The sequence below is a fragment of the Oncorhynchus gorbuscha genome, linkage group LG08 (genome assembly GCF_021184085.1).
Source record: "Oncorhynchus gorbuscha isolate QuinsamMale2020 ecotype Even-year linkage group LG08, OgorEven_v1.0, whole genome shotgun sequence".
In the NCBI taxonomy this organism is placed as follows: domain Eukaryota; kingdom Metazoa; phylum Chordata; class Actinopteri; order Salmoniformes; family Salmonidae; genus Oncorhynchus; species Oncorhynchus gorbuscha.
The window spans coordinates 77,459,143-77,480,013 of NC_060180.1; the positions used below are offsets into that span (position 1 = coordinate 77,459,143).

Genomic DNA, 20,871 nt, shown 5'->3' on the forward strand with positions numbered 1-20,871 from the left:
ATATCAAGACCATTTCGAGGACAGCTTTTTTCCATCTACGTAAAGAAACTTTCTGTCCAAAAATGATGCAGAAAAATTAATCCATGCTTTTGTCACTTCTAGGTTAGACTACTGCAATGCTCTATTTTCCGGCTACCCGGATAAAGTACTAAATAAACTTCAGTTAGTGCTAAATACGGCTGCTAGAATCCTGACTAGAACCAAAAAATGTGATCATATTACTCCAGTGCTAGCCTCTCTACACTGGCTTCCTGTCAAAGCAAGGGCTGATTTCAAGGTTTTACTGCTAACCTACAAAGCATTACATGGGCTTGCTCCTACCTACCTCTCTGATTTGGTCCTGCCATACATACCTACACGTGCTCTACGGTCACAAGACGCAGGCCTCCTAATTGTCCCTAGAATTTCTAAGCAAACAGCTGGAGGCAGGGCTTTCTCCTATAGAGCTCCATTTTTATGGAACGGTCTGCCTACCCATGTCAGAGACGCAAACTCGGTCTCAACCTTTAAGTCTTTACTGAAGACTCATCTCTTCAGTGGGTCATATGATTGAGTGTAGTCTGGCCCAGGAGTGGGAAGGTGAACGGAAAGGCTCTGGAGCAACGAACCGCCCTTGCTGTCTCTGCCTGGCCGGTTCCCCTCGTTCCACTGGGATTCTCTGCCTCTAACCCTGTTACGGGGGCTGAGTCACTGGCTTGCTGGGGCTCTCTCGTGCCGTCCCTGGGGGGGGTGCGTCACCTGGGTGGGTTGATTCACTGTTGTGGTCGGCCTGTCTGGGTCCCCCCCCCCCTTGGGTTGTACCGTGTCGGAGATCTTTGTGGGCTAATACTCGGCCTTGTCTCAGGATGGTAAGTTGGTGGTTGAAGATTTCCCTCTAGTGGTGTGGGGGCTGTGCTTTGGCAAAGTGGGTGGGGTTATATCCTTCCTGTTTGGCCCTGTCCGGGGTGTCCTCGGATGGGGCCACAGTGTCTCCTGACCCCTCCTGTCTCAGCCTCCAGTATTTATGCTGCAGTAGTTTATGTGTCGGGGGGCTAGGGTCAGTTTGTTTATCTGGAGTACTTCTCCTGTCCTATTCAGGTGTCCTGTGTGAATCTAAGTGTGCGTTCTCTAATTCTCTCCTTCTCTCTTTCTTTCTCTCTCTCGGAGGACCTGAGCCCTAGGACCATGCCCCAGGACTACCTGACATGATGACTCCTTGCTGTCCCCAGTCCACCTGGCCATGCTGCTGCTCCAGTTTCAACTGGCCTGGGCCCTAGGACCATGTCCCAGGACTACCTGACATGAGGACTCCTTGCTGTCCCCAGTCCACCTGGCCATGCTCCTGCTCCAGTTTCAACTGTTCTGCCTTACTATTATTCAACCATGCTGGTCATTTATGAACATTTGAACATCTTGGTCATGTTCTGTTATAATCTCTACCCGGCACAGCCAGAAGAGGACTGGCCACCCCACATAGCCCGGTTCCTCTCTAGGTTTCTTCCTAGGTTTTGGCCTTTCTAGGGAGTTCTTTTTCCTAGCCACCGTGCTTTGCCACCGTGCTTTTACACCTGCATTGTTTGCTGTTTGGGGTTTTAGGCTGGGTTTCTGTACAGCACTTTGAGATATCAGCTGATGTACGAAGGGCTATATAAATAAATTTGATTTGATTTGAGTAGTATTAGATTTAGAATAGTATTAGAATTAGTATAATATTAGATTTAGAATAGTATTAGAATTAGAATAGTATTAGATTTAGAATAATATTAGAATTAGAATAGTATTAGAATTAGAATAGTATTAGAATTAGAATAGTAGATTTAGAATAGTATTTTAGAATAGTATTAGTAGTATTAGATTTTATTAGTAGAATATTAGATTTAGAATAGTATTAGATTTAGTATTTTAGAATAGTATTAGATTTAGTATTAGAATTAGAATAGTATTAGATTTAGAATAGTATTAGAATTAGTATAATATTAGATTTAGAATAGTATTAGATTTTAGTATTAATAGTATTAGATTTAGAATAATATTAGAATTAGAATAGTATTAGAATTAGAATAGTATTAGAATTAGAATAGTATTAGAATTAGAATAGGATAGTATTAGAGTAGTATTAGATTTAGAATAATATTAGAATTAGAATAGTATTAGAATTAGAATAGTATTAGATTTAGACTAGTATTATAATTAGAATAGTATTAGAATTAGAATAGTATTAGAATTAGAATAGTATTAGAGTAGTATTAGATTTAGAATAATATTAGAATTAGAATAGAATTAGAATTAGAATAGTATTAGATTTAGACTAGTATTATAATTAGAATAGTATTAGACTTTGGTGCGAAAAGTGCAAATCAATCCCAGAACAACAGCAAAGGACCTTGTGAAGATGCTGGAGGAAACAGGTACAAAAGTATCTATATCCACAGTAAAACGAGTCCTATATCCACAGTAAAAAGACTCCTATATCGACATAACCTGAAAGGCCACTCAGTAAGGAAGAAGCCACTGCTCCAAAACCGCCATAAATAAGCCAGACTCCTACTCCATCTTCTCATTCAACCAGACCACTCCATCTTCTCACAACACCAGACTCCATCTTCTCATTCAACACCAGACTCCTACTCCGTCTTCTCATTCAACACCAGACTCCTACTCTGTCTTCTCATTCAACACCAGACTCCTACTCCGTCTTCTCATTCAACACCAGACTCCTACTCCGTCTTCTCATTCAACACCAGACTCCTACTCCGTCTTCTCATTCAACACCAGACTCCTACTCCGTCTTCTCATTCAACACCAGACTCCTACTCCATCTCCATCTGCTCATTCAACACCAGACTCCTACTCCATCTTCTCTCATTCAACACCAGACTCCTACTCCGTCTTCTCATTCAACACCAGACTCTCATTCAACACAGACACCTCTCCATTCCAAATGTCTCGTCATTCACACCAGACTCACCCGTCTTCTCATTCAACACCAGACTCCATTTCTATTCATTCAACACCAGTACCCATAAGGTCTTCTTTTGGGATGCAGCCCGTCTTTTTCAACACCAGACTTTATCTTTTTGATTTAATCTTCTCATTCAACACCAGACTCCTAGTCTTCTCATTTTATCCTCTCATTGATACTCCGTCTTCTCATTGAAAGTTTCATCTGTTTCTTTGTCTTGTGACTCCTACTTTTTCATTCAACACCAGACTCCTTTGAACAGTGTCCTTCAACACCAGGGTGACTTTCAGTCTTCTCATTCAACACCAGACTCCTACTCCGTCTTCTCATTCAACACCAGTCCATCTTCTCATTCAACACCAGATATGTCTTCTCATTCAACACCAGATATTCTCTCATTCAACACCAGGAGTCTTCTCATTCAACACCAGACTCCTACTTTTCATTCAAAAATACTTTCTGTACAGATACTCCATCTTCTCATTCAACACCAGATATCTGTCTTCTCATTCAACACCAGATTATCTGTCTTCTCATTAGACCTGTCTTCTCATTCAACACAGACTCTTCCTCTTCTCATTCAAGTTCAGACTGTCGGAGTTGACTCCTACTCCATCTTCTCATTCAACACCAGAACTCCTTCTGCTCATTCAACCAGACTCCTACTCCATCTTCTTTCAGACACTCACTCTGTCTTCTCATATCACTCCGTCTTCTCACAACACCAGACTCCTACTCCATCTTCTCATTCAACACCAAACCCATCTGCTCATTCAACACCAAACCTTCACAAAGGTTTCTAAACTCCATCTTTCATTCAACACCAGGGTACTCCATATCAAACCAGACTCCTACTCCATCTTCTCATTCACCAGCTGTCATCTTTCAAAAAAATACAAGCAGGATTATTGTATTACAGAAAACACAACAGAACTTAATTTGACTCCCCCAAAAAAATGTCTTCCCAACAGAATGTAACACATTCCAAATGGCACCCAAACTTAGTGTTGACCAGTAATAAGGCTTTTGGGATGCACTTTTATTTATTTTTGATTTAACTGGAGCCTTTTTATCCTGGCTGATAATGAAAATTTGAACAGTGTCCTTGGGTGACTTTCAGTTGACGTACAGTGCCCAAGAATGCCGCATAGATATTCTGTGTAAGGCTGTAACCTACATTTTCAATAAAAATACTTTCTGTACAGATAAGCAGTAACCTGGGCCTGAAACAGTCTTCCTCACCTCAAGTTCAACTGTCGGAGTTGGGCGGTGCCCACTGTTTTCACATCAATATCACACCAAACCTACACCACACCAAACCTGCACCACACCAAACCTTCACAAAGGTTTCTAAACTTTATTAGGGTAATATCAAAAGTAAGTCAATCGTTTAAAAAAATACAAGCATTGTATTACAGAAAACACAAAGAAAGGCAACAGAATGTAACACTTACAAACTAGTTAAAAACAACATTTTTGAACAGGCTAATTGCAGCAATTACCAAGAAAGGCTAAGGCCTACCATACCCATCAAATGACAGCAATAGGCTAGTGATATTTATTTTCTATCTTATCAATTACCAAGAAAGGCTAAGGCCTACCATACCCATCAAATGACAGCAATAGGCTAGTGATATTTATTTTCTAACGGGTCTATTTTTAACCCATCTTAAACTAATTATGAGTACACAATTAAAAAGATTGAATTTAAGTTAGCCAACAAAAATCTCTCAACCGAATGAAATAAAACACATTTAGAATATTTCAAGGATGAATAAATAAACCTAGAATAATAACAAAACAAATTATTACAAATAAAACAAAAGAAAGAAGGAAAAGTTCCAAAATTGAATCCTACCTGAACATTTTCCACTGGTGGCACTTCGCTTCTCAGTTTTGGCCGCAACCAAAACAAATTTGCGGCACCACGGAAAATAAGAAATGTGTAGGCCTATCTTATAAAGTAATTCACTTTATTAAAAAGTGTAATGACTACTGAGATGGTATTGAATAAATCAATTGTTTCATCATCTTCTCATGTTGTGATTCAACATATTTTAATGTGCAACCTAATCCCGTGATTATCATGCATAGACAATTATGCTATTGTTATATTTTACTGTTAAAGTAGGGCTCCAGAATTGTCCTTTTTGTGGTTTTGTTTAGAGATACATTTGGCTGCATCTTTATGTGCTATAATATCATAGGCTAATTCACCACCTGAATAAGTGTAAACTCAACACATTAGCTAGCTCTCAAGATAACAGCCACTACTAATAGCTGGTTATTAATCTAACAGGACATTTAATGTCCCAAAAAGTTGTAGCCAATGAGAGCTATGCACTCGCAATGGCCAATACCCATTGAGCTCAAGATTGATAGTTGCAATCAACAGTAGTCCAAGGCTCGCATCTCTATCGCTTTCTCTCTCCCCTCAGCATGAGCCCCGGACAATTTTATTTATCGGGTTTTCATTTATTTCATTGTCCAAAGGCCGGCTAACGGAAACCCTGGAGTGTTAGTGAGGCAGTGTTATGCGTTTATTTTTAGATTTGGGTTTAAAGGGTGTCCTCTCTGACCTATTTCTCTCTATCTGGACAACTGTGTGTGTGTGTGTGTGTGTGTGTGTGTGTGTGTGTGTGTGTGTGTGTGTGTGTGTGTGTGTGTGTGTGTGTGTGTGTGTGTGTGTGTGTGTGTGTGTGTGTGTGTGTGTGTGTGTGTGTGTGTGTGTGTGTGTGTGTGTGTGTGTGCGTGTGTGTGTGTGTGTGTGTGTGTTTGTATTTGGTTTTACTATCCTTGTGGGGCCCAGAAGTCTTCACAATAGTACTAAAACAAGGACAATTTTGACAGGTAGGAGACATTTCACTGGTCCCCACAAGGAGTGGTTAGGTTTGGGATAAGGTTAGGTTAAAGGTTAGTTTAGGGGTTAGGGAAAATATGATTTTGAATTGGAATCAATTGTTTTCCAGAATGTCCTGACAAGACACCAGAATGTCCTGACAAGACGCCAGAATGTCCCGACAAGACGCCAGAATGTCCCGACAAGACGCCAGAATGTCCCGACAAGACGCCAGAATGTCCCGACAAGACGCCAGAATGTCCCGACAAGACGTCAGAATGTCCCGACAAGACGCCAGAATGTCCCGACAAGACACCAGAATGTCCCGACAAGACGCCAGAATGTCCCGACAAGACACCAGAATGTCCCGACAAGACACCAGAATGTCCCGACAAGACACCAGAATGTCCCGACAAGGTAAGAAAACCAAAACCTTTTAGAAAAGTCAGGACTTTTTTAAAACTTTACTTTAGGGATTGCAGGTAATTTCGAATATGGGTTACATGGAGAAAATTGGACCACTCTGAAATGAAAATGGATGGCCCTCCCTTCAGTAAAATATATTTCACCTAAACCCTACCTGAACACTTGAAAACAAGTGACCCCCCTATACCCCTATACCCTTATACCCCTAATAATAATTTAAATATAAAGTGGATAGTAGAGAACCATTTACCCTCACTTCTTGGACAGACCAGAGCCTTAGATACAGTGGGGCAAAAAAAGTATTTAGTCAGCCACCAATTGTGCAAGTTCTCCCACTTAAAAAGATGTGAGAGGCCTGTAATTTTCACTATAGGCACACTTCGCCTATGACAGACAAAATGAGCAAAAAAAATCCAGAAAATCACTTTGTAGGATTTTTAATGAATTTATTTGCAAATTATGGTGGAAAATAAGTATGCCTACTAGATCAAAGCGTTCCTTACAACCCGGTCAAAGTGATGTCATTTGGAAATTCTGCTCAGAAAATCATTCTCATTTTTATTTTGTTATTACATTTTCTCCCCGGTCTCTAAAGGTTGCATTTTCTCCCCGGTCTCTAACGGTTGCATTTTCTCCCAGGTCTCTAAAGGTTGCATTTTCTCCCCGGTCTCTAAAGGTTGCATTTTCTCCCAGGTCTCTAAAGGTTGCATTTTCTCCCAGGTCTCTAAAGGTTGCATTTTCTCCCAGGTCTCTAAAGGTTGCATTTTCTCCCCGGTCTCTAAAGGTTGCATTTTCTCCCCGGTCTCTAAAGGTTGCATTTTCTCCCCGGTCTCTAAAGGTTGCATTTTCTCCCCGGTCTCTAAATGTTGCATTTTCTCCCCGGTCTCTAAAGTTTGCATTTTCTCCCCGGTCTCTAAAGGTTGCATTTTCTCCCCGGGTCTCTAAAGGTTGCATTTTCTCCCCGGTCTCTAAGGGTTGCATTTTCTCCCCAGTCTCTAAAGGTTGCATTTTCTCCCCGGTCTCTAAAGGTTGCATTTTCTCCCCGGTCTCTAAAGGTTGCATTTTCTCCCCGGTCCCTAAAGGTCTTCTCGCCATGAAAGAAGCAGAGAAGCGTTCATCCTATCGATGTACAACATTATTCTGGTTGATTTAGTTTCTACGGCAACATGTAATGACAGACGAGAAGCTACATGTATCTAACTATAGACAAGTTGACTAACAAAATTCAAAGCAGAAACACATCGAGATCAGGCTAAAACAATACTGTGCCTCTTGTCAAAAACATCCACAGTCCCTGACTGTAGCCTACTGTACATTTTCTATGTTAGGGGTTAGGGTGCGGACTCACATTTTCACTTTATCACATCTAGTCTGGCGGTTGCTGACCCGTGCACCACTAGTGGTCGGTAACCCTTACGGCCATCCAGTACGCTCAAACTAGTTGTGGTTAGTAGCCTATGGAGCAGCCAGCTGTATTTGGTCCTTCCAGTTGTCCATGACGGCCTAGAGGAGGACGGTCGATCCTCAGTTAAGGACGTTTTGCAGTCATTATTCTACAGTTGTCCATGACAGATAGCTAGAGGAGGACGGTCGATCCTCAGTGAAGGACCATGTGCAGTCAGTATCCTACTGTATGGCCCATTCAGTTGTGGTCAGAAGACTTTGGACCGTCTCATGTGGTCTTGTCCATCACCATCTCCAGCTCAGTCCTCAGTCCCGTTTGAGTTACAGCTTTTCCACAGATGCCCAGCATTCACTGTCACCATCCAACTTCCATTTCTGGTCGCCAGTCACGTATGCTGACCGAGACCGTCTCCCCCTGCGTGCGGTTAGCGGGGGCCAGCGGCGTGCGGTTAGCGGGGGCCAGCGGCGGGGGTTCCCAGTCAGGCTGGTAGAAGTGGATGTTGAAGGTCCGAGCCCAGCTGGCGAAGACCCTCTTCTCCGTGATAAAGCGGTGATGGCTGCCCCTGCGGCCTCGCTCGTGGCTGATGTACATGGCACACTCCTCTGGACCGAGGGGCTCGTAGTAGTGGTAGGGGACAGATGGGGGCTGGGGCTCTCTGAGAGGGGGACAGGATAACAGAAGAGATTATTTGACAAAGATATCAGAGAGACGGAGACTGGGAGACGGAGAAAGGGAGAGAATGAGAGAGACAGAGAGAGAGAGACAGAGAGAGAGAGCGAGAGAGCGAGCGAGCGAGCGAGCGAGAGAGAGAGAGAGAGAGAGAGAGAGAGAGAGAGAGAGAGAGAGAGAGAGAGAGAGAGAGAGAGAGAGAGAGAGAGAGATCAGTTCTCACCTGCAGTGGTCTGGAGACAGAGAGAGAGACAGAGAGAGATCAGTTCTCACCTGCAGTGGTCTGGAGACAGAGAGAGATCAGTTCTCACCTGCAGTGGTCTGGAGACAGAGAGAGATCAGTTCTCACCTGCAGTGGTCTGGAGCCACCATGCCATAGACATTGATCCGGTCACACAGCTCCAGAGCGATGGTCATAGTGAACCAACCAGTACTCAACCACGAGTTGGAGATACGCCTGGAGGAGGGGGAGGGAGGGAGATAAGGGGGAGGGAGGGAGAGATAGGGGGAGGGAGATAAGGGAGGGAGAGAGAGAGAGAGGGAGATAAGGGGGAGGGAGAGATAGGGGGAGGGAGATAATGGGGGGGAGGGAGGGAGAGAGATGGGAGGGAGATAAGGGGGAGGAAGGGAGGGAGAGAGAGAGGGAGGGAGATGGGAGGGAGAGAGATGGGAGGGAGAAGAGAGCGATGGGGGGAGAGATAGGGAGGGAGGGAGAGAGAAGGGAGGGGAGATATAGGGAGGGAGGGAGAGAGAAGAGGGGAGAAGGAGGGGAGAGGGAGGGATGCGGGGGGGGGGGGAGAGAGAAGGGAGGGGGAGAGAGAAGGGAGGGGGGAGAGAGGGGGAGAGAGGGAGGGGGAGAGAGAGAGAAGAGAGGGAGGGGGAGGGAGGGACTGGGAGAGAGGGGGAGCAAAGAGAGGGAGGGGAGAGGTGGAAATAGGTGAGATAAGATATCTGATCAACTGTTTTAAAAGTGATCAGTAACTACCATGTCCATCAGTATATATATATATATCAGTATATATATATCAGTCTATATATCAGTCTATATATCAGTATATATATATCAGTCCATATATCAGTCTATATATCAGTATATATATCAGTATATATATATCAGTATATATATCAGTCTATATATATCAGTCTATATATCAGTATATATATATAACAGTATATATATCAGTCTATATATCAGTATATATATATCAGTCTATATATCAGTCTATATATCAGTATATATATATCAGTCTATATATCAGTATATATATATCAGTCTATATATCAGTCTATATATCAGTATATATATCAGTCTATATATATCAGTCTATATATCAGTATATATATATAACAGTATATATATCAGTCTATATATATCAGTCTATATATCAGTATATATATCAGTCTATATATATCAGTCCATATATCAGTCTATATATCAGTATATATATCAGTCTATATATCAGTATATATATATAACAGTATATATATCAGTCTATATATATCAGTCTATATATCAGTATATATATATCAGTATATATATCAGTCTATATATATCAGTCTATATATATCAGTCTATATATCAGTATATATATATCAGTATATATATCAGTCTATATATATCAGTCTATATATATCAGTCTATATATCAGTATATATATATATATCAGTCTATATATCAGTATATATATATACCAGTCTATATGGGTACAATAAAGATGTATTAAAATGGGCAAATAAATAATAATGATTTCGCAGCTTCATGTCAATAGGAATCTATTCCACTTGTCAATAGGAATCTATTCCACTTGTCAATAGGAATCTATTCCACTTGTCAATAGGAATATATTCCACATTTCAATAGGAATCTATTCCACTTGTCAATAGGAATCTATTCCACATGTCAATAGGAAACCATTCCACATGTCAATAGGAATCCATTCCACATGTCAATAGGAATCCATTCCACATGTCAATAGGAATCCATTCCACATGTCAATAGGAATCCATTCCACATGTCAATAGGAATCTATTCCACATGTCAATAGGAATCCATTCCACATGTCAATAGGAATCCATTCCACATGTTAATAGGAATCCATTCCACATGTCAATAGGAATCTATTCCACATGTCAATAGGAATCCATTCCACATGTCAATAGGAATCTATTCCACATGTCAATAGGAATCCATTCCACATGTCAATAGGAATCCATTCTACATGTCAATAGGAATCCATTCCACATGTCAATAGGAATCCATTCCCCATGTCAATAGGAATCTATTCCACATGTCAATAGGAATCTATTCCACATGTCAATAGGAATCCATTCCACATGTCAATAGGAATCCATTCCACATGTTAATAGGAATCCATTCCACATGTCAATAGGAATCTATTCCACATGTCAATAGGAATCCATTCCACATGTCAATAGGAATCTATTCCACATGTCAATAGGAATCCATTCCACATGTCAATAGGAATCCATTCTACATGTCAATAGGAATCCATTCCACATGTCAATAGGAATCCATTCCCCATGTCAATAGGAATCTATTCCCCATGTCAATAGGAATCCATTCCACATGTCAATAGGAATCCATTCCCCATGTCAATAGGAATCTATTCCACATGTCAATAGGAATCCATTCCCCATGTCAATAGGAATCTATTCCACATGTCAATAGGAATCCATTCCACATGTCAATAGGAATCCATTCCACATGTCAATAGGAATCCATTCCCCATGTCAATAGGAATCTATTCCACATGTCAATAGGAATCCAGGAAGAACCACTAAGAATGGCCACCGAGACAGAGGAGCTATCCAGGAAGAACCACTAAGAATGGCCACCGAGACAGAGGAGCTATCCAGGAAGAACCACTAAGAATGGCCACCGAGACAGAGGAGTTATCCAGGAAGAACCACTAAGAATGGCCACCGAGACAGAGGAGTTATCCAGGAAGAACCACTAAGAATGGCCACAGAGACAGAGGAGCTATCCAGGAAGAACCACTAAGAATGGCCACCGAGACAGAGGAGTTATCCAGGAAGAACCACTAAGAATGGCCACCGAGACAGAGGAGCTATCCAGGAAGAACCACTAAGAATGGCCACCGAGACAGAGGAGTTATCCAGGAAGAACCACTAAGACGGTGACAATCCCGTGACTTTTTGTTGTAGCTTAAAGATAAGCCTATTGTGTTCCTGTTTCATCTGGAGAAGAAGATGTATGTTTTTCCTTGGAAGATTTTCATTGACTATGTTGGAGTTTTTGTGTTGACCAAATGCCCTCAATAGAGAACTGTGTTCAATCAAGAAAACCTACTCCTGACTTGTTTATTCCACCTTTCCGCTTTAGAGTGACGCCCAATTACTTGGTCCGCTCACAAATGTGAGGACAGTCCTAGAATGTATAAACGATAAGTATCCTTTCTTATCTCTCCTCCCCAACCCTCTTCATTTGTTGTGTTTAAGCTGCCATATTTTGTCAGTCCATTAGGGACATTTCTTCTCGTGTATTAAGTGTGTATGTTATCCTGTTTTCTCATTTTAGTTAGCTAGTAAATAAATAATTAAACCAATCGGTGCAGTAATCATGAGTACGGCTGGGGTTTTTGCAGATGCATGAGGTTACGACTGTTCGGAAGGATGATGTGATAAGAGGCAATGATTAATAAGATTGTTTATCAATGTAATAGATACTTTATAGAGTAATTCAGTAGATGTAATAGGTACCTTATAGAGTGTAATTCAGGAGATGTAATAGATACCTTATAGAGTTTAATTCAGGAGATGTAATAGATACCTAATAGATACCTTATAGAGTAATTCAGGAGATGTAATAGATACCTTATAGAGAGTAATTCAGGAGATGTAATAGATACCTAATAGAGTGTAATTCAGGAGATGTAATAGATACCTTATAGAGTTTAAAACTTCTTCGGGATAGGGGGCAGTATTTGGATGACTGACGTGCCCAAAGTAAACTGCCTGTTACTCAGGCCCAGAAGCTAGGATATGCATATAATTGGTAGATTTAGATAATTTTAGAAACTTTAGAGTGTTTTCTATGTCTGTGAGTATAACAGAACTGATATGTCAGGCGAAACCCTGAGGACAAACTATCCCAAAAATGTTTGTTTTCAACTTACCGCTATTTTCAATGTGTTGCACCTGCCAGGTTGAAATATGTTTGTCATGCATTTATATATGCGGGGCGCTGTCCTCAGATAATCGCATGGTTTGCTTTCACCGTAAAGCCTTTTTGAAATCTGACACGGCAGCTGGATGTAACACTCGTATGTTTTATGAATTCTTATTGTGAGTATTTCTGTTTTTGGATTTGTCGCACTGCAATTTCACTGGCTGTTGTCAAATAAATCCCGTTAACGAGATTGGAGCAGGAAGGGGTCTCTAGGAAGTGAATTCGGGAGATGGTAACTCTTTAATCAAACTCTTCTGTGGTGCCCCAAATTCCTAATGAGTTAATTGTTACATCATAGTTAATTGATTAAATAAATAACAGTCACCAGATTAATGAAAGTAAAGTCACAACACCAGCCTGCTCACATGTCTTTGATCTACAATAAAGTAGTCTAGCAAGCCTGCTCACATGTCTTTGATCTACAATAAAGTAGTCTAGCTAGCCTGCTCACATGTCTTTGATCTACAATAAAGTAGTCTAACGAGCCTGCTCACATGTTTTTGAGCTATAAATATATTAGTCTTGAATTGGTAGGATCAGGAGTGTAAGGGAATACCCCCCTGTATTGGACAAAAATGAATGGCATGTCATTGGCATCGGACAAACCAGTGTTAGTGCCCGTCTACAGTAAAGTAGTGTAGATTAACTTAGCTCAACTCACTTTTCCAACTACAGCACTCTAGCATGTAGGTTTAACTGACCTGTCCTTGCCCGTCTCCCTCTTGAAGAGTTCGTCAGACTGCAACATCTTCTGCCAGGAGATCATGTAGACCTTTAGTTTGGGCAGCACCTGGTTCATCAACCTCAGGTTGTTGTAGACCAGACCCTTCCCATCCCGCCTCATGTAATTACTGGGCCCCCAGAAGATAAACACTGTGTCCTGGAGGGAGGAGAATGTAATGTTACTACTGATAAACACTGTGTCCTGGAGGGAGGAGAATGTAATGTTACTACTGATAAACACTGTGTCCTGGAGGGAGGAGAATGTAATGTTACTACTGATAAACACTGTGTCCTGGAGGGAGGAGAATGTAATGTTACTACTGATAAACACTGTGTCCTGGAGGGAGGAGAATGTAATGTTACTACTGATAAACACTGTGTCCTGGAGGGAGGAGAATGTAATGTTACTACTGATAAACACTGTGTCCTGGAGGGAGGAGAATGTAATGTTACTACTGATAAACACTGTGTCCTGGAGGGAGGAGAATGTAATGTTACTACTGATAAACACTGTGTCCTGGAGGGAGGAGAATGTAATGTTACTACTGATAAACACTGTGTCCTGGAGGGAGGAGAATGTAATGTTACTACTGATAAACACTGTGTTTGATTCCCTCTGGGGTCACCTATACTAAAATGTATGCACTCATTACTGTAAGTTTTTTTTAAAGCATATGCAGTATATTTATCTCTTATAGCATGTAGCATCTAACCTGGGATGTATTTATCTCTTATAGCATGTAGCATCTAACCTGGGATGTATTTATCTCTTATAGCATGTAGCATCTAACCTGGGATGTATTTATCTCTTATAGCATGTAGCATCTAACCTGGGATGTATTTATCTCTTATAGCATGTAGCATCTAACCTGGGATGTATTTATCTCTTATAGCATGTAGCATCTAACCTGGGATGTATTTATCTCTTATAGCATCTAACCTGGGATGTATTTATCTCTTATAGCATGTAGCATCTAACCTGGGATGTATTTATCTCTTATAGCATCTAACCTGGGATGTATTTATCTCTTATAGCATGTAGCATCTAACCTGGGATGTATTTATCTCTTATAGCATGTAGCATCTAACCTGGGATGTATTTATCTCTTATAGTATTTATCTCTTATAGCATGTAGCTGGGATGTATTTATCTCTTATAGCATGTAGCATCTAACCTGGGATGTATTTATCTCTGGGATTATTTTAGCATCTAACCTGGGATGTATTTAGCATGTAGCATCTAACCTGGGATGTATTTATCTCTTATAGCATGTAGCATCTAACCTGGGATGTATTTATCTCTTATAGCATGTAGCATCTAACCTGGGATGTATTCATCTCTTATAGCATGTAGAATCTAACCTGGGATGTATTTATCTCTTATAGCATGTAGCATCTAACCTGGGATGTATTTATCTCTTATAGCATCTAACCTGGGATGTATTTATCTCTTATAGCATCTAACCTGGGATGTATTTATCTCTTATAGCATCTAACCTGGGATGTATTCATCTCTTATAGCATCTAACTGTCATGTATTGTCATATATTGTCATGTCTTGTCCCTGTGCTTTCTCTTCTATTCGTTTCCCCCTGCTGGTCTTATTAGGTTTCCCTCTCTCTCTCTATCGTTCCGTTCCTGCTCCCAGCTGTTCCTCATTCTCCTAACGACCTCGTTTACTCTCTCACACCTGTCCCCTATTTTGCCCTCTGATTAGGTCTCTATTTCTCTCTCGGTTTCTGCCTCTGTCCTTGTCGGATTCTTGTTTGCTGTATGCTGTGTCCTTGTTCCGTCCTGTCGTGTTTTGCCTTATCATCAGATGCTGCGTGTGAGCAGGTGTCTCTGTCCGCTACGGCCCGCGCCTACCCGAAGGGACCTGCAGTCTGTTGCCGCTTATCCTGCAATTCCTCACAACAACTAGAGGATTTATGTTTTCCCCGTTTGGACATTTCCTGTAAAGGATTGAGGATTATGTTATCTCTGTTTGGACTTTAATAAACTCAGTTTCTGTTAAGTCGCTTTTGGGTCCTCACTCACCTGCATAACACTAACCTGGGATGTATTTATCTCTTATAGCATGTAGCATCTAACCTGGGATGTATTTATCTCTTATAGCATGTAGCATCTAACCTGGGATGCGTTGAGCAGTTCGTGACGGCTCCGTAGGACCCTCTGCATGCTGGAGTGAGCGATGACACGTAGCGAGGTGCGGCGCCCAACGTCTCCACCATAGCCCCGCGCCGTGGGGGCGTCGTTCATACGGATCACACACTCCGCCCGGTCGATCTCCTCGCCGCGACCACCACCTATCAGGTGACCGGAGCTGGTCACCAACGCACAGCTATGGCAGTGCATTTTCAGAGGCTAGAGGAGGAGAGAGGAGGAGCATTTTCAGAGGCAGGAGAAGGAGATTGTGTCATTTCAGTAGACAGGGGTAGGAAGGGGGAGAGGAGTGAGGCTATGGCAGTGCATCTTAATATAATAATGATAATATAAACATGTAATAATGATAATATAAACAATGATAATAATATGAATAATAATAAATGATAATGATAATGTGAATATTGATAATGTGAATATTGATAATGATAATATGAATAATGATAATGTGAATATTGATAATGATAATATGAATAATGATAATGTGAATATTGATAATGATAATATGAATAATGATAATGTGAATATTGATAATGATAATATGAATAATGCTAATGTGAATATTGATAATGATAATATGAATAATGATAATGTGAATATTGATAATGATAATATGAATAATGATAATGTGAATATTGATAATGATAATATGAATAATGATAATGTGAATATTGATAATGATAATATGAATAATGATAATGTGAATATTGATAATGATAATATGAATAATGATAATGTGAATATTGATAATGATAATATGAATAATGATAATGTGAATATTGATAATGATAATATGAATAATGATAATGTGAATATTGATAATAATCATATGAATAATGATAATGTGATAAATATTGATAATGATAAATGAATAATGATAATGTGAATATTGATAATGATAATATGAATAATGATAATGTGAATATTGATAATGATAATATGAATAATGATAATGTGAATATTGATAATGATAATATGAATAATGATACTAATAAATGATGATAATAATAATGATATAAATGATAATAAGACTATGAACAATGATGATAGTAATAATAATAATGATAATAATAATTTTAATGGTAATAATAATAATGATAATAATAATTATAATGATAATAATAATGATACTAATTATAATGATAATAATAATGATAATAATTCTAATGATAATCATAATTCTAATGATAATAATAATAATAATGATAATAATAATTATAATGATAATAATAATGATAATAATAATGATGATAATAATAATGATAATTATAATGATAATAATAATGATAATAATGATAATGATAATAATAATGATAATTATAATGATAATAATAATAATGATAATAATAATAATAATGATAATAATAATAATGATAATAATGATAATAATAATAATAATGATAATTATAATGATAATAATAATGATAATAATTATAATGATAATAATAATGATAATAATTATAATGATAATAATAATGATAATTATAATGATAATAATAATGATAATAATTATAATGATAATAATAATGATAATAATAATGATAATAATAATGATAATAATTATAATGATAATAATAATGATAATAATAATGATAATAATAATAATAATGATAATTATAATGATAATAATAATGATAATAATTATTATGATAATAATAATGATAATAATTATAATGATAATAATAATGATAATTATAATGATAATAATAATGATAATAATAATAATAATGATAATAATAATAATAATGATAATAATTATAATAATGATAATATGAAAAATAATAATGATAATAATAATAATGATGAAAATAATATATAATCATAATAATAATGCAACGAGCGTCGGAGCTGGTGTACTACGATTCGATCTTTGTCCTGTATTGATGCTTTGCCTGTTTGATGGGTCGTCGGGGGGCAGAGCTGGATTTCTTGTTAGAGTCCCGCTCCTTGAAAGAGGCAGCTCTAGCCTTTAGCTCAGTGTGAATGTTGCCTGTAATCCATTGCTTCTGGTTGGGTTATGTACGTAGTCACTTTGGGGACGACCTGCTCGATGCATTTATTGATAAAGCCATTGACTGATGTGGTGTACTCCTCAATGTGTTGGTACCATTCTTTATTCATGGCTGTGAGTGAGTGAGCCCACTCCCTTGGCTGAGAAGCAACTCCACACATGAATGGTCTCATGATGCTTTACTGTTGGCATGACACAGGACAGATGGTAGCGCTCACCTTGTCTTCTCCGGATAAGCTTTTTTCTGGATGCCCAAAACAATCAGAAAGGGGATTCATCAGATAAAATGACTTTACCCCAGTCCTCAGCAGTCCAGTCCCTGTACCCTTTGCAGAATATCTTTGAGAGAAGTGACTTCTTTCCTGCCCTTCTTGACACCAGGCCATCCTCCAAAAGTCTTCAGTCAGTAAAGACTGATTTGTAATTGATATATACAGAAAAAAACGTACGCATATTGAACTCCCTTCATCAGCATTAATCTGAGGACACAGGTGTCACGCCTTGACCTTAGAGAGCCTTTTTATGTCTCTATTTGGTTTGGTCAGGGTGGCATTCTATGTTTTGTTATCTATGATTTTGTATTTCTATGTTTTGGCCTGGTATGGTTCTCAATCAGGGACAGCTGTCTATCGATATCTCTGATTGAGAACCATACTTAGGAAGCCCTTTCCCTCCTGTCTTTGTGGGAAGTTGACTTTGTTTATGGCACATAGCCTTTAGCTTCTCCTTGATCCTCCTTGATCCTCTCCTTTCAACAGCCGTGACGACAAAATAGTATTTTCAATGATACTTAATTTCACCCCGTGGAGAATGTGAAATGCTTTATTGAAAGAAGTTCATTATCCAGGTGTTATAAATACATAGTAAATACATTATAATTATGATAATTGTAATATTATATTATAAATACAAGTTTAATCTGTACTTCAATGCACATATGGTGTGTGTTATAAAACGAGGAAGAAAGACGAGGTGGGGAGAGAGGTGTAGAAGACAGAAAGACGAGGTGGGGAGAGAGGTGTAGAAGACAGAAAGACGAGGTCGGGAGAGAGGTATAGAAGACAGAAAGACGAGGTGGGGAGAGGGGTGTAGAAGACAGAAAGACGAGGTGGGGAGAGGGGTGTAGAAGACAGAAAGACGAGGTGGGGAGAGAGGTGTAGAAGACAGAAAGACGAGGTGGGGAGAGAGGTGTAGAAGACAGAAAGACGAGGTGGGGAGAGAGGTGTAGAAGACAGAAAGACGAGGTGGGGAGAGAGGTTTAGAAGACAGAAAGACGAGGTGGGGAGAGAGGTATAGAAGACAGAAAGATGAGGTGGGGAGAGGGGTGTAGAAGACAGAAAGACGAGGTGGGGAGAGAGGTGTAGAAGACAGAAAGACGAGGTGGGGAGAGAGGTGTAGAAGACAGAAAGACGAGGTGGGGAAAGAGGTGTAGAAGACAGAAAGACGAGGTGGGGAGAGAGGTGTAGAAGACAGAAAGACGAGGTGGGGAGAGAGGTATAGAAGACAGAAAGACGAGGTGGGGAGAGAGGTGTAGAAGACAGAAAGACGAGGTGGGGAGAGAGGTGTAGAAGACAGAAAGACGAGGTGGGGAGAGAGGTGTAGAAGACAGGAAGACAAGGTGGGGAGAGAGGTGTAGAAGACAGAAAGGCAAAGAGGAACAGTGGCAGACAGTATTTGATTACCGGTACTTGCGTAATTAATTTGCTTAAACAGTAGACTATTCAACCTTTACTAAAGAATAGTCTAATAGCCGAGCTAGGTGTGAAAAAACCCTCCGATCACAGACGAACTTTGCTTTAAAGACCAAGGGGGATTTAGAGCACTGATTATGCTTTTGGGTCCCAATGCACCACTGTCTCTAACTGACATTACATGGGCATTATAAACCAAATAATAAACTGATAATTGTGCACGACTTCAAATGAAACAAGCAGGGAGCAGGTTTCAAACCCTCAATCTTCTTACCCGAAGTCCGACGGTGCACCAAAAGCAATCCGCAGTCGATAGAGCGTTTCCTCACGGTAGTATGCTACTCAATGTAATAAAGACTTTTCAAATAAGTTACGTTACAATTTGTGAGCTACGCCTTCCTTACGAACCACATATCATATCATTACAGCAGTATGTACCGGTATGTTAGCTATCTACCTAACATTGGTAGTTATACATCAAACTTGCCAGTATTTTAACTATAGGCTATCTAACTACCCAACGCTTATTGACTTGATTATTCCTATCATTCTTAGCTTAGCTAAGTGGTATTGTCATTGTGCGTTCTCAATGGACATTTGAGTGCTTTCGTAAATTCGCTCTAGATCGATTTCAGAGCACTTACATCTGAGTACCAGAGTGCAGAATAATGAATTTACGCTCAACACCCGTTGAATATGGCCGGTGTCAGTAAACGTTGGCAAAAAAGCGTAATTAAATTGTTTCCAGCACTACAGTTACAGTCATCAACGCTCTGGTTAACACGAAAACTGCCTAACCAGCTCTGCTAGTTGGAGTAAAATGGTCAGAGTGGTCTTATTTGTGTCTGGAAGTAGCTAGCAAGCTAGCCAACGTTAGCTTGGGTGCTTGACTGCCGTTGTAAGACCAGAACGCTCAAATCAACCCTACAACGTGAGAGCGAAACGGTCTGAATTTACAAACTGACAATGATCTGAATTTATGTGCGTCACGTTGTACAGCGCCATATTTTCCGATCCATCCTAATGGAAACCCATTAGGGTTTTTAGGTTTTCATGGAATAGAAACACCATAATATTAAGCAAATTAATTATACAAATTAATTATTACCAGTAAAAAAGTTTGGACACACCTACTCATTCCAGGATTCGTCTATATTTTTACTATTTTCTACATTGTAGAATAATAGTGAGGACATCACAACTATGAAATAACACATATGGAATCATGTAGTAACAAATTGCTATTTACAAGGACATCCTACTCATTCCTCCCCGTCGGGGAATTGAACCCCGGTCTCCTGCATGCCCTCCCCATCGGGGAATTGAACCCCGGTCTCCTGCATGCCCTCCCCGTCGGGGAATTGAACCCCGGTCTCCTGCAAGGGCAGATCGTTGACCTGATCCTCTTCCACTAAATCTCAGTTTCCTTCTTCAGCGAAAGACGGGGATCTGGGCCTGGTCGGGTGTCTGTAGTAGTGTATCCCTCCCATCCGACACATTGAAGAAAAACTCTTCGTCCAATTTGCGGTGGGCAACTTGTCTTTACGGTCATAAGAGACGGTAGCTGCAACACTATGTACAAAATAAGTTAACCTGTTCAGGATACCACGGTTTACTGCCCCTTCTGGAGGATTTGGGTACCCATATAAAACAGGATAAATTTTTTTTCAAAAGTTGCTAATATTTGCATATAAAAAATATTATCGAATAGAAAACACTCTAACAATTCTAAATCCATTTAAATGTTGTCTCTATGTAAAGCAGAAGTGTCAGGGCATGCATTCTCCCAAAAT

At 39.7% G+C, this 20,871-nt stretch overlaps 2 protein-coding genes across 2 annotated transcripts in view; one reads left to right on the top strand and one right to left on the bottom strand.

The window, feature by feature from the left end:
• The first annotated feature begins 5,877 nt into the window (after nucleotides 1-5,877).
• LOC124041051 (polysialic acid O-acetyltransferase-like) lies at nucleotides 5,878-11,179 on the top strand. Its single transcript, XM_046358218.1, has 2 exons — nucleotides 5,878-6,197; nucleotides 11,062-11,179. Exons 1-2 carry the CDS (start codon nucleotides 5,954-5,956, stop codon nucleotides 11,124-11,126), a joined length of 309 nt encoding a protein of 102 aa, XP_046214174.1. The 5' UTR covers nucleotides 5,878-5,953; the 3' UTR covers nucleotides 11,127-11,179.
• The window catches only part of LOC124041050 (alpha-N-acetylgalactosaminide alpha-2,6-sialyltransferase 5-like), a 108,931-nt gene continuing 94,694 nt past the window's right edge, over nucleotides 6,635-20,871 (bottom strand). Inside the window, exons 3-6 of the mRNA XM_046358217.1 lie at nucleotides 15,344-15,577; nucleotides 13,192-13,370; nucleotides 8,630-8,737; nucleotides 6,635-8,266 (exon numbers count right to left, since the gene is read on the bottom strand). Of these exons, the coding sequence (XP_046214173.1) occupies nucleotides 7,966-8,266; nucleotides 8,630-8,737; nucleotides 13,192-13,370; nucleotides 15,344-15,577 (822 nt within the window). The 3' untranslated portion in view covers nucleotides 6,635-7,965. The remainder of the gene's footprint in view (nucleotides 8,267-8,629; nucleotides 8,738-13,191; nucleotides 13,371-15,343; nucleotides 15,578-20,871) is intronic.